This window comes from Oncorhynchus kisutch, linkage group LG24 (assembly GCF_002021735.2).
Source record: "Oncorhynchus kisutch isolate 150728-3 linkage group LG24, Okis_V2, whole genome shotgun sequence".
NCBI lineage: Eukaryota > Metazoa > Chordata > Actinopteri > Salmoniformes > Salmonidae > Oncorhynchus > Oncorhynchus kisutch.
In genome coordinates, this window is record NC_034197.2 from 9,252,748 (window position 1) to 9,266,395 (window position 13,648).

The 13,648-nt window shown below is 49.0% G+C and overlaps 1 protein-coding gene across 5 annotated transcripts in view; it reads right to left on the minus strand.

Annotated features, from left to right (window-relative positions):
- The window catches only part of kmt2d (lysine (K)-specific methyltransferase 2D), a 44,196-nt gene that overhangs the window by 3,693 nt on the left and 26,855 nt on the right, over window positions 1–13,648 (minus strand). For 2 of the 5 annotated variants that reach the window (XM_031804424.1, XM_031804425.1), the window contains exons 35-48: window positions 10,390–13,533; window positions 10,074–10,217; window positions 9,630–9,794; window positions 9,186–9,333; window positions 8,860–8,941; window positions 7,449–7,624; window positions 7,153–7,277; window positions 6,753–6,900; window positions 6,391–6,527; window positions 3,969–5,334; window positions 3,574–3,710; window positions 3,200–3,330; window positions 345–651; window positions 69–142 (exon numbers count right to left, since the gene is read on the minus strand). In XM_031804424.1, coding sequence (XP_031660284.1) covers window positions 69–142; window positions 345–651; window positions 3,200–3,330; window positions 3,574–3,710; window positions 3,969–5,334; window positions 6,391–6,527; window positions 6,753–6,900; window positions 7,153–7,277; window positions 7,449–7,624; window positions 8,860–8,941; window positions 9,186–9,333; window positions 9,630–9,794; window positions 10,074–10,217; window positions 10,390–13,533 — 6,284 coding nt within the window. The remainder of the gene's footprint in view (window positions 1–68; window positions 143–344; window positions 652–3,199; window positions 3,331–3,573; window positions 3,711–3,968; window positions 5,335–6,390; window positions 6,528–6,752; window positions 6,901–7,152; window positions 7,278–7,448; window positions 7,625–8,859; window positions 8,942–9,185; window positions 9,334–9,629; window positions 9,795–10,073; window positions 10,218–10,389; window positions 13,534–13,648) is intronic. The other 3 variants (XM_031804426.1, XM_020459048.2, XM_020459049.2) reach the window with 3 other exon arrangements.

Here is a 13,648-nt window from a genome sequence, read left to right on the forward strand (position 1 = left end):
AACAGGAGGGTGAGACCGGGACAAACACAATAGGGGGAAAAAAGAGAAAGTACACTTCCAACACCTACCGAGCTGGGCCGCCAGTCAGAGTGGCATCGATCACATGCTCGTTGTTGGTGCGGAACATGTAGATCCCACGGTTCTAGAAGAAAACAAGCATGAAGAGAGGTCATTCTAAAACACTCCAATCCACTGACACTTTGACTATGAACAAATATTACAACCTATATCGGTCTTTTCACCCTTTGGTTAAGTTTTTGTGTAAAATCTACAATTCAAATCACAGTTATGCCTGGAGGGGAACTAAACAGACAAAAGACTGTTACTACTCGAGAGCCACCCACCTGTTCCTCGTAGATCTTCTCACGGCGGTTGGCCACCTCGTTGCGGATGATGGTTCCTATATACTCAATGACCATGGTGTGTTTGTCCAGGTCCTTGGCAGCGTATAGCCCCAGGCCCTGGATCTGGGACCGGGCCAGGTAGACGTTGTTCTTCCACTCGGTCTTCAGGCGCCGGTACTGGGAGGACTTGGAGTGGACAAACTGCTTGCTGTAGGGGGTGTTAATCTCGCCGGTGAAGGTGCTCTGGTAGGCCTTGGACATGGACGTACTGTTCAGGGTGTGAGGCCTAAGAGAGAGAGACACAGAACTAGATCAGAGTCAGTCTGCACAGTCATCATGTCATTCAGTTTAGAAATGTTTCAGTGTCACTCCTCATTAGAACATTCGATGAAACACTTTTTTTAAACTTCTTTTTTTAGGACATTTAGGTCAACAGTGAGGGAGAGCGCCCTCATTATTGTGTATAATGTATGGAACACACTTTTTGACCAATCAGAATGGGCCCGAACTAACAACTTTATAAACAACTACTAACAGACCACACAGCTAGTTTCTCTACACCACTTATCTATTTCAAATGGGTTGCTGGTGTCTGAGTAAAATACATATTTTAGGATGTTTATTTTTTGGGTGGTGGATAAAAACTACTCCAGTCTGAACTTACACTACTAAAGCCAGATAAAATGTGTGTAGAAATGATAATGAACATTTTGGAAAAAACAATTTCTTCAATTATCTAGAATTTTCTATATAGAGCTATTAGCAGCAGATTTGGTTGATGTTGTGGTCTCAAACCAGTCAGCTAACTAAAATGTGTCATCAAGAATACAGGCCAAATGGATTATTGTCAATGGAAAAGGTGGGAATGTTGTTCTCTTGTCACATACAGTGCCTTGCGAAAGTATTCGGCCCCCTTGAACTTTGCGACATTTCAGGCTTCAAACATAAAGATATAAAACTGTATTTTTTTGTGAAGAATCAACAACAAGTGGGACACAATCATGAAGTGGAACGACATTTATTGGATATTTCAAACTTTTTAACAAATCAAAAACTGAAAAATTGGGCGCGCAAAATTATTCAGCCCCCTTAAGTTAATAGTTTGTAATCGCAGCAAAAGGTGGCGCTACAGCTGTAAGTCGCTTGGGGTATGTCTCTATCAGTTTTGCACACCGAGAGACTGATATTTTTTCCCATTCCTCCTTGCAAAACAGCTCGAGCTCAGTGAGGTTGGATGGAGAGCATTTGTGAACAGCAGTTTTCAGTTCTTTCCACAGATTCTCGATTGGATTCAGGTCTGCACTTTGACTTGGCCATTCTAACACCTGGATATGTTTATTTTTGAACCATTCCATTGTAGATTTTGCTTTATGTTTTGGATCATTGTCTTGTTGGAAGACAAATCTCCGTCCCAGTCTCAGGTCTTTTGCAGACTCCATCAGGTTTTCTTCCAGAATGGTCCTGTATTTGGCTCCATCCATCTTCCCATCAATTTTAACCATCTTCCCTGTCCCTGCTGAAGAAAAGCAGGCCCAAACCATGATGCTGCCACCACCATGTTTGACAGTGGGGATGGTGTGTTCAGGGTGATGCGCTGTGTTGCTTTTACGCCAAACATAACGTTTTGCATTGTTGCCAAAAAGTTCAATTTTGGTTTCATCTGACCAGAGCACCTTCTTCCACATGTTTGGTGTGTCTCCCAGGTGGCTTGTGGCAAACTTTAAACAACACTTTTTATGGATATCTTTAAGAAATGGCTTTCTTCTTGCCACTCTTCCATAAAGGCCAGATTTGTGCAATATACGACTGATTGTTTTCCTATGGACAGAGTCTCCCACCTCAGCTGTAGATCTCTGCAGTTCATCCGGAGTGATCATGGGCCTCTTGGCTGCATCTCTGATCAGTCTTCTCCTTGTATGAGCTGAAAGTTTAGAGGGACGACCAGGTCTTGGTAGATTTGCAGTGATCTGATACTCCTTCAATTTCAATATTATCGCTTGCACAGTGCTCCTTGGGATGTTTAAAGCTTGGGAAATCTTTTTGTATCCAAATCCGGCTTTAAACTTCTTCACAACAGTATCTCGGACCTGCCTGGTGTGTTCCTTGTTCTTCCTGATGCTCTCTGCGCTTTTAACGGACCTCTGAGACTATCACAGTGCAGGTGCATTTATACGGAGACTTGATTACACACAGGTGGATTGTATTTATCATCATTAGTCATTTAGGTCAACATTGGATCATTCAGAGATCCTCACTGAACTTCTGGAGAGAGTTTGCTGCACTGAAAGTAAAGGGGCTGAATAATTCTGCACGCCCAATTTTTCAGTTTTTGATTTGTTAAAAAAGTTTGAAATATCCAATAAATGTCGTTCCACTTCATGATTGTGTCCCACTTGTTGATTCTTCACACAAAAATACAGTTTTATATCTTTATGTTTGAAGCCTGAAATGTGGCAAAAGGTCGCAAAGTTCAAGGGGGCCGAATACTTTCGCAAGGCACTGTATATTGCTTCATTTACTATCAATATAGCATTCAAAGAAGTTGCTGCTTCCCAGTTGACCATTTTGTCCCCAAAGAATTGAAATGCAATTATTGAGTTGCGACTGAGACAATCTGGTCTTATTTGGGTGCCGAGTGCAAAACCAGCTGACAACCACTGCTTATCGATATCTAGATCACCTATATCTTCTATACTAGTACACTATTTATTACTATTTTCTATAACTATAAATCTATTTGGAAGACTATACTGCAGTCTTGCCGTGTGTGAGAATCTTGATCAGACTAAAGTTAATCGCTACAGCATATTATCATATCTATGTCATCTACATGGAGGACTATACTGCAGTCTTACCTCTTGCAATGTGTGAGGATCTTGGGCTCGGAGCGGGCGCAGCCGGTGGGGTTGATCATGAGCGGCAGCTCCATCAGAGGGTGGCGACCGTATCGGAACACATAGTCCTGGCAGCTCTCCACTCCAGGCAACTAATAACGTAACACACAGGATGTTAGTGAAGTCAAGGATGAAAAAGCATGATCCAAACCTCCGATGGCACCCTATTCCCTCTGCGGTGCACTCCTTTTAACCAGAGCTGTAGTGCAAAGTAGGGCACCGAATGGGCAATAGTGTGTGTTATTGGAGACACAGGACTTGGTGTCATGGAAGCAATGAGAGCAGAGGAGGGAAAAGCCAAATGGCGATTCTGATTTCGGGAAAGGACTTCTTACCGACTCAGTGATGCGCAGAACGGCGTGGACCGTGAGGCCGTACATGTCCTCTCCCTTCACATGGTCAGTGAAAAGCTTCAGCATGGCAGACTCTTCTCTCAGCTTAGCTACAGACTTAACCACTCTGTCCCAAATACCTAGAGGGAAGGCAGAAAAACACAGGACATGGTCACAGACCAGATTAGTAAATTGCAGCGATGGAGTCAATTCCATTTTAATTACGGACATGGCTGTGTTGCAATGGTGCAATGATGCAATTACCCCAAAAAATGGCAACTCAATTCAAAATCAATGGCAATTTAGACAAATTAACCCAAACTGTGGTCAGTTCTGTGATTGGACATTTCAACAGAGGCAGCCTGAGCAGGCTCTGGGTGTGGGGACAGAGAACGTACCTTCTGGGCTGGTGTCGCGGTAGTGCAGGTCCTCCTGTCCATGCTCCAGCACCCGTACCTCGAACAGCGGCCTTCCCTCCGTCTCGCTGATACGACAACGATACCGACACCGGCGGTTAGGCACCCGCGTGCTCCAGTAGATCCTGGTAGCCTCGTAGCCCACGGGGAAGATGGCGGTCGGGGAGTGGAAGGCTTGCATCTGAGACGGCAGCAGCTGGCCCACGGCGTGGAAGATGAGGCCACCTACGCGGAACAGGTGGATGCGGTCGCCGCGTTGTAAGATGCTGGCGATCTGCTTGACCTCGTCTCTCTCGATGTAGACCCGGCGGAACACGGAGAAGCCCGTCAGCTCCTCCTCGCTGGGCCCTTTCAGTTTGTGTTGGGTGCACAGCATGGTCTTGTCCCTGAAGAACATGCAGCGGGCCTGGATGCCGCAGGCGAAGTGGTAGACGTTGGGGCAGCGCAGGCGGTTGCAGCTGTTGGTGGCGCCCGTCTTCTGGCAGCAGGCACAGCGGGTGCGGAGCCCGCGCCTCAACGCCATTTCGACGTTCATCAGCGCGCCTCCCTGCGTCTCGTACACCTCCGTGCTCCACAGGGCGCAGTTGAGATGAACCCACAGGTCCACGTCGATGTTGAGGAGCCTGGCGGGGCCGTCCGTGGCGCCGTCGCCCTCCTCGTGGCAGAAGCAGCACTTGCGTTTGTCCCGGGGCAGCTTGTCAGGTCTCAGGGTGATGCGGAGACGCTCCATGAGCTCGGAGACCCCGCGGCTGCTCTCCTTCTTGGAGCCTCCTTTACGGATGGTGATGACGATCTGGAGACGCTTCCAGCGGAGGCCCTTCCACTTCTTCACCTTGGGCCGGACCACCATCTCCTCAGGGTCGGGGGAGAGGGGCCTGCTGCGGTGCTTCACCTTGGGGGAGGTGGGGGTGTCCTGGGGATGGGGGGCTGGCTGGTCAGCCGTCGTGGCATCATAGTCCGCCTGAGCAGCAGGAGCCTCAGCAGAGTCAAGAACAGGAGCCTTAGTGTCAGCACCAGAGGCGGGGACAAGGACAGGGTCAGGAGGGGGAAGGATGGCCTCCTCAGCCTCAGTCTCCGTTTTGATCTGAACAGTGGCAGGCTCCGTTTTGACCTGAACGGTGGTCTGAGCAGGGCTGGAGGGAACTTGAAAGGGAAAGGCTAGCTGAGAGGGAAAGGCTGGCTGTGTGGGAGGCTCAGGTTCACTAGGAGGAGCAGGAGCAGGAGGAGGAGAGGGAGAGGAGGGCGGGGAATCCTGGACAGGGATGACGGGGAGATGGCGGACATCCAGGTCAGACACGTTGGTGGTGTAACAGTGCTGAACCGGTTTGTCCTCCTGTTCGGGGAACTCCTGAGAGAGAAATTAACATGTTGAAGAATCTCCTGACATTTGACAAAAAAAGGCCATGTGCAAAGGTCTGTAGCTAACCTGTATATGTATATGATTTATATAGCTCCATTTCCAGACACTCAAAGCAATCTGTGTGTGGAAATTAAGTATGTCTATGGTGTACACTATATGTAGGCACCTTGAGCCATAAGGGAGATTAGGCATCTACCACCATCAGATTACAAGGGGACGGCCATGATCTATGACATAGCCAATGGATATATAGCACAACTTTGGATTTCACCCCCCCCCATATCTCAAATCAAAAGGTTTTGACCGTTTGGAAGTTTTTAAGTCAGCTTCTTTTTCCTCTTCCTGCTTTGGCTGGTCCGTGCACCTTGCACAAGTGATTCCTTGTTATGAAATTATCAACGTTACCCTGTAACCTTATCTAAAAATGACCACATATACTGACTTAGCTATTGCTTATAGTAGAACCTGAAACATTCCAAATAAAAAGACACTGTAAGCCCGGTTCAGCAGCTGTAGCCAGATGAGACTTGTGTCTCCGCTAGCTTACTTTTATTCCGGTAAAACACACATTTTCAACAACTCATAGATAATAACCTAGCAAATGACATAGGTTGTCACTCAACGAATAAAGCCTAATGTCACGCAAGCCATTTTAGCACTTGAACGCTGAAGGTGCAGCGCAGATCAGGAACAGGCTGAAGCTGGGCACAGTGCACAAATTGACTAGGCTACGGATGTCCCAGCATGCAAAATGACTTGCAGATCGATCTATGACTGCAAACACAGTTACATGCTTAGTTTGACATTGAAGGGCGACGTATCAGTTGTCACAAAATATGAGGTATTTTCAGAAGGTAGAAAGTAATGAGCAATTTTTTTTTATTGACGATTCGTAATGTTTTCAATCTAAATGTATTTTGACTGATGCATGCTACATTCGGATTGGTTTGGGGTCAGGCCTGTCTATTGGAGGAATATCAGAAAAGGAACTTTCTGATTAATAAGGGATATTCACATCCCTGAAAGAGAGAGAATGTGGCCTACCTGTTTGATGAGTGAGAGGATGTCCACCTGTTTCTTCAGAGTGCAGCCTGGCAGAGAAACATCAAACTGTCTGAGCCACTCTGCGTCCTGGCTGGCTGAACTACCATCTATACCACCAGCCTTCACACACAGAGCACCTGAAGGGAGAGTTTGCTAATTAGATGATTGGTTTCTTCAATATATCTGACCATTTTCTTTCCTGTTTCGCGAATTATTTTATCTAGCTAAGAATTTAAGATGGAAGGGGGGGGGGGGGGGGGTCAATCTTCCCTAAATCTTAAGTTTCTGGTTAAATCCCTATTTAGTAGGTAGCTACATTCTATTTGGGACTTGACTGTGAGGAGAAATGTAATAGAAATCACCTGGCGGTCCAGTACCTGGTTGTTCGGGGCTTTTCCCTGGTCCTGAGGCTCCTGCTCTGCTCGGGCTGGGAGAGAAAGCCACCTCATAGGAACCAGGCATCCGCATGTGGAGGAGCTGAGCCACAGCCACCATTACATGGTTCAGATTCTGGAGAAGTACCAACCCACCCATCCATCAAGATCATAACTAGCCAAATTGTTGTCGTTTTTTTTCACAACAGACAGTTCATGGTTTAGTTCAGATAGGAGGTAGCCTGGTCCTGTATCGGTTTCAACCCATATCTGTATAGACAGCACAAACTGATCTGGGACCAGGCAAGATAGGAGATGGGTTGAAGTGAAAATGATAGGGGGTCAGAAAAGGGGTGTAGAGGGACGGAAGAGGATTAAGCTCAGTAACCTTGGCTGCAGCGGAGGTCAGTGTGAAGGTCACAGCCACCTCGTTGCTCTTGGCTTTGTCCCAGGGGTTGGTTGTAGACGCCAACTTGTCGGCCGCTGCTTCAAACGGCTTGTTCTCTGGGAACACTGGACACGGAAGAAAATATATATATGACGTGGACTGGCAAGTCCAATTATTTGTTTTGTGCTTGCATTTTGAAATATTTTAGCAATGCTCTTAGACACTCAAGAGCAACTTACAATAAGTGCATTGTCAATAATATATTATGACATCAGAAGCTTGTGTCGTGGACCTACCTGGGATGGCAGTGCGGGGGATGAGTGGTATGATAGGGGATATGGTTCTCTCCATCTCCTCCTCTTTGGGTTCTCGGAGGCGAGGGAAGCGTGGCGCCTCGTCGCCTAGGTCACTCTCAGGAGAGGACGCTGGGACGATACTGTCGGGAGCGTCGCTGTCCTCGTCACTCTCCATCCTGAAAGATATAAGTAAGGTAACGTTCGCAATCAACTACTCATTATTATCGGAGTAGTTCTTTCAGTATAGAGAGCAAAACATATGCTCTCCATCCTGGAAAACACGGTCGGTCAAGGCCACACTGTGTATGGGACGGGCGGATACTATACACGCCAGAGGCAGCTACTCTTGAGAGAAAGAGAATGGTTCTCCTCAAACTATTGAGGAAAAGCTCAAAACAGTAACAACAATGTGATCCCAAGGCGGGAAGAGAGGAAAAAAGTGGCCACCTACAAGCGCTAGTCATACAAATGTAAACGCCATCATCCCATTTGGCAGTGCCTGTCTTTACTGCATCATATCAATGTAAAGAAGCTAGCTAAGATAGCCAGACGTTCGCTAGCCAGACGTTCGCTAGCCAGACGTTCGCTAGCCAGACGCCAGCTAGCTAGGCTAGTGGAGGCTATTTTACTGCGCTCCCCATCCTCGTCCACAACAACGTCATTAAGTCAAAAGTCGATTTTTATTAAATGAAGGATTTCAAACGCCATGGTATATCCTTGTGTGTAGCAACGTCACAGATCATTTTATTTAACTGAGACAACGCCCTGTTTTAACAATGAAAAGGCTATGAATTTCTTTCAACAAATGAAATGAATGCTCACGCAAGTATTTCGAATACGAACGTCCGTTTGACTGACTGTGCCCATCCCTAACATAGGATTAGGAAAGGTGACATATCATACCACCAGGGCCTAAAATGAACACCCCGCCACCCGCCAGATGTGGGTCAATTTTGGCATTGGCGGGTAAAGGGGTCAGGGCTCTCCAAGGTGTCAGCATTTCACTCGCATTTGTGAATACAAATAGGTCAAGTATGACCACATACAAAGCTAAATAAGTGCTGCATTGGCTGTTTCTTGTTTGATAGCTGGCAAATTCATCACATAAAAGTCAAAGACCTACGAATCCTATAGCCTATCCCACCTCGCGCTGCAACACTGTTTGGCTGGCATAAAAGTTGGTCTAATTTACTTGAAACAAAAGTCTACTAAAGTGAGACTTTGTCCTTGTGTTTCGGTTCACAAGCTAGGTTGTTTGATCAATGTTTGAGTTTCAACTGTCAGGGAAGAGAAGATGACAGGGCTACTATTCAGACTCAATGTCACAGGCACAAACATGACAGCCACATTACCACGGTAACCTCCCGCCCTTAAAAAGGACAGGTGAACATTTAGGCCCTGCATATCATACCTGATGTCCTCGTTCTGGTTGTGAGGAGGGGTGGGGAGCGCTGCAAGGATATCCATACTCTTCACCTCCTCAGTGACAGAATCTGCAGACACATTGTAGCGAGAGATGCCATTAACAGACTGTTCAGCTGCTCATCAAATCTGATTGCACAAAACTCTTACATTCAAGCCGGATAGGAACAAGGACCATGAAATTACTGTGGGGTTTTGGATGACAAAACATACAGGCTTGGAAGTGAGACGAAGTGAGTCTTTATTTAAAAGAACGACCTTAAAAACAGAAAATAGCTTTATTTCCATGTATTTTTTATAAAAACCTTGTCTTACCCAAAGTGTCCTCTGTAGTCTCTGTCTCCTTCTGTACCTCAGTCAGCTCCTCCACAGCAGTCGTCCCATTGAGCATCTTGTGCTGTACCGAGGGGGGTGGTGTGGGGGGCAGGGAGGACGGGGGTGTTGGTGGATTACTGAGGTTACTCTAAGGGTACAGGGTGCCGTGGTTAAACAGTGGACAGTGGGATAATTGAGAGCAATAAAAGTGATTGTTGTTATAGAATAACGATAATCATTTAAACTTCTATAGCACTTTTCATAACAGAAAGAAAGCGCTTCAAAAGCTACAAATATGAAAATCTTGTTAAAACTACTGGGAGGGTGAATACACATAAATAAAAGACGAGAACATAGACACACTGTTACTCCTGCATCAAGAACAATATGCAGCTGGAAATCTGGACCACCACAGTAAGTCTACGCTGTACACAAGACAGTTACCTTGGTGAGAAGCTGAGAATAGTAGTCCGGGATGTTGTCCAGTACTGCATTTCCAAATGAGCCCTTGAGCTGGGCCTTGCCGTCGGCTGGGCTGCTGCCGAAGGGGGCGAACAGGTCCAGACTGGCAGTGATGGAGGGCTCCATCAGGGGAAGGAGAGAAAGGCCCTGGATGAAAATAATGAGAACATTGACGTTTTTGTCACAAAAAAACAAAACAAAGACAAATTAGCTATTACTGTAAAAAGTGGCATCCTACCAAATATGCGCTGCATTTGTGAAAGCGTTTTTTTAAATTTAATTTTATTTATTTATTTTTAAATCAAAGTTAGCAAATAATACAGCATACACAAATCAACACCCTTTCGTTCAATTAAAATGTCCCACTACGTTTCGGTGAGAAAAGGTCTGGTATTCATTCACCAAGCCTCGGAGGTCATCTCTTACCTGTTTCAGTTGTTTCATCAGGGCTTCAGTGCTCTTCCCAACCTCCTCTTTCTTCTTCTTACGGGACTGGGGAGCTCGTTCTCCAGGCTTGTTGGTGCGCTTTACCTTGGCAACAGGAGCCCTCTTTGTGATGGACTGCAGATCCTGTGATGAGGACCAACAAAAGCAATGAAGCAAGGAATTGCACCATCCCCACCATTTGAGAGGACTAGTACCATCAAAATATGACAATCTACGTATATTTCTATGACTAGTACCTACTTACTACCTTGCAAAAATGAGAACAGTCATAACGGATAGGATATAGTTGACTCACCTCCATGTTGCGTGGAGTCCCCTGTAGTTTCTGCTCCAGCATGGCCAGCTTGCTGTTGATGTGTCCGTTGATCTCGTTGTGGATGCCGTCAGATGGCCTCTGAGCTGCCAGCTGCAGGTTCTTGGTCCTCAGGAGCTTCTGCAGCAACTGTTGTCCTGTCTCAGTCCTGGGGATTTGGGCTGCGGGGTCCCCTCCTGGTCCAGGACCAGTGTTACCAAACCCTCCAACCGGCTCCCCAGTCACCTCCCTCTTGATGGCCCCGGAGTGAGGACCACCACCACCTTCTCCATCACAAGTCACCTCTCTGGGCTCCTGTTTGATGTTCTGTAGGGTAATTTTACACAGAGCACCCTCTCTGGAGCCTGGTGGAGATTGAGGACCACCCTGGCTCTCTGAGCCCTGTTGTGGATGCTGCTGGCCCTGCTGTCCACTCTCACCCTTCTGAGGCGAAGGCCCGTTCGGAGGGACTTGGCTATGGGTTGGGTCGCCACTTCCCGCCTTAAGCCCAGGGTAGTCCAGGGGACTCTTGGATGCTCCAGGTGACCTGAGAGGAGACGCCTTGATCTGACTGTAAGGACTACCTTTCCCAGCTGCCCCGTCAGTTACAGATGGAGAGGCAACGTGGGTGGAGTGCGGCGTTCCTGGGGTAGCTGGGCTCATGCCTGCTTCCTGTTTCTGCACTGAGGATCCTCCAGGGGAGCCTGCGTGGGAGGGAGATCCCTGGAAGCGTTGTTGAGCCATGTGGATCTGTGGTTGTTGCTGGTGTTGCATGACTTGGTTGGGTTGACGCATTCCCATCGCCTGTGCCATGGAGTGGCGCTGTGTGTCACCAGGGGAGTTGGCCAACGGTTGGCGGGGAGACATGGGCCTTATGAGGCGGCCCTGGGGGGGCCCACCACGTATCTGCCCCATGGGGGAGCAAGCCATGGGTACCTGGCCTCTCATCATCTGGTGTTGCTGGGCCTGTTGTTGCTGTATCATCATCTGCTGCTGTTGGACACTCAGTGCGTACTGAGGCGAGGCTCCTGGCTGCTGCTGTTGGACTACAGGTCCTGTGATCCCTTGCTGCTGCATCTGAGGAGTCACCACGCCCGGTGGTTGGCCGGGGCCCATCATTCCTGGTTGTTGCGGGGAGCCCACTCCCCCTGGTTTCCCAAGAGCTCCTCCATAGTGCATCTGCTGCTGCTGGGCTTCCAGACCGCCAGGCATCCTCTGGACCTGTCCCACCTGCTGCCCCGGTCCTAGTGGCCCCTGGGGCCTCATCTGGCCTGGCTGTCCTTGACCCACCTGGAGCCTCAGCATCTGGCCCTGTTGTTGTTGCTGCTGCTGCTGCTGTTGGAGCTGGCGCTGTTGGATCATGGCCTGGATGTGCTGTATCTGCTGGTTGGGGGTGAGGTGTCGGAGCTGGGGGTTCTGGGCTATGATAGTCTGGATGTTGACTGGGGTGCGTATCTGACCAGGTGGACCCCCAGGCCTCTGGCCAGGCATCATGCCCTGCTGCTGGGCTCTAAGCATGCCCATCATGGCCTGCTGCTTCTGCTGCTGGGCCATGAGGGCCTGTTGCTGGGGACTAGGGTGGCCTGGCATACCAGGGACGGGCTGAGGCTGACCAGGGTGGTTCTGTTGACCCATCACATTTTGCATCTGGCCCATATTGTCATGTTGTTGTCTAATGGGGTCTTGGGCTTGCTGCATAAGATTCTGTTGTTGTTGTTGTTGTTGTTGTTGTTGTTGTTGTTGTTGCTGCTGCTGCTGCTGTTGTTGTGCCATGTAACACATCTGCTGCCCTTCCTGCTTGACGGTAACCAAACCAGACTTTGAGGGATCAGCATTGAGGGAACTCTGTCGCTGTAGAGAGAGTTGCTGTTGAAGCTGCTGTTGCTGCTGTGATTGCTGCTGTTGTACTTGGGGGTGCATGCCAGCCTGTTGGTAACCTGCTTGCTGTTGATGTCCAGCTTGAGCATTTTGAGGAGGTTGTTGTGGTGCCTGTTGCTGCTGCTGGGCCATGTATTGCTGCTGTTGTCCCACTGCCGCCTGTTGCTCTCCAGAAGCCCCTGGTTGGGTCATCTGGCCAGGGGTTAAAGGTCCAGGTCCACCCTGCTGTGGAGGTGTCCTGGAGCTAGGACTAAGGATTCCACTCTCCCCCTGCTGCAGCCCCTCAGTTGGTTGCGGGGTGACCCGTGTGCTCCCCCCTGCTGAAGCGGGAGAAGATCCCATCTGACCTGGGGTAGCAGGTTGAGAGAGTCCTCCCTGGGAGTCGTGAGACTGGTTGGGTTGGCTGATGAAGCCCTGTGGTGGTGGTTGCCTGAGCTGTTGCTGTGCCACTTGCTGCTGCTGTAGCTTCTGTTGCGCCAACATGCGCTGGGCCAGGATTTGTTGTTGTTGAGGTGTGAGCTGGGCCTGGCCGGGTCCTCTGAGTCCATGGTGCTGAGGGGGTCCCACTACTCCCTGCTGGCCCATTAGGACCTGAGGCCTCTGTTGCTGCTGTATGCCTGGCTGGGCCCCCATCATGCCTGGCTGAGCAACCATCATGCCTGGAGGCTGGTTCATAGGCTGCCCTCCCATCAGGGTCTGAGCTGGCTGGGCCACAGCCTGCCCTGGTACCATACCCTGGGGCACCATGGCCTGGTTGGGCATAATTCCCTGTTGGAGGTTTGGTTGTTGTTGACTAATCAGAGAGTTACCCATGACGCTTGGCTGTGGCAACATACCTGGTTGGACACCTGGATGTGGCATGGGCTGCTGGCCTTGCATCATCACCTGTTGTTGCTGCTGCTGTTGTAGTTTCTGGATCATCTGCATCCTGTGTTGTCTCTCCTGGAGAAGTCTTTGGTCTGCCCCTTGGACTCCTCCTGGACCCTGGGGGAAGAACCCTGCAGGAGGACCACCAGGAGGACCAGGGGATCTGACTCCCAGAGCTCCAGGGTGCTGGCCTCCTCCTAGGAAAGGCTGCCCCTGTGGGGGAATTCTGACAGGCATACCTCCTTGCTGACCCATCATCATCTGCCCGGGCATCTTGGAGAGCAAGTGGGTCCCCTGGGTGGAGGGCCCTGGGGCCAGGAGACTAGAGCCCTGCTGGTGCTGCTGCTGCTTGCTCCTGTACTCTGCAATCAGGTTGGTGTGTTCCTTCTGCTGCTTTCGCACCTGAAATGCAACAAGAGATGTGTTAACAGGAGCCAATATTAAAGTAACTGTCCAGTGTTTCCAGATTTCTATAAAATATGACTTAGAATTAGAAATATGGGTGAAATAGTTTTCC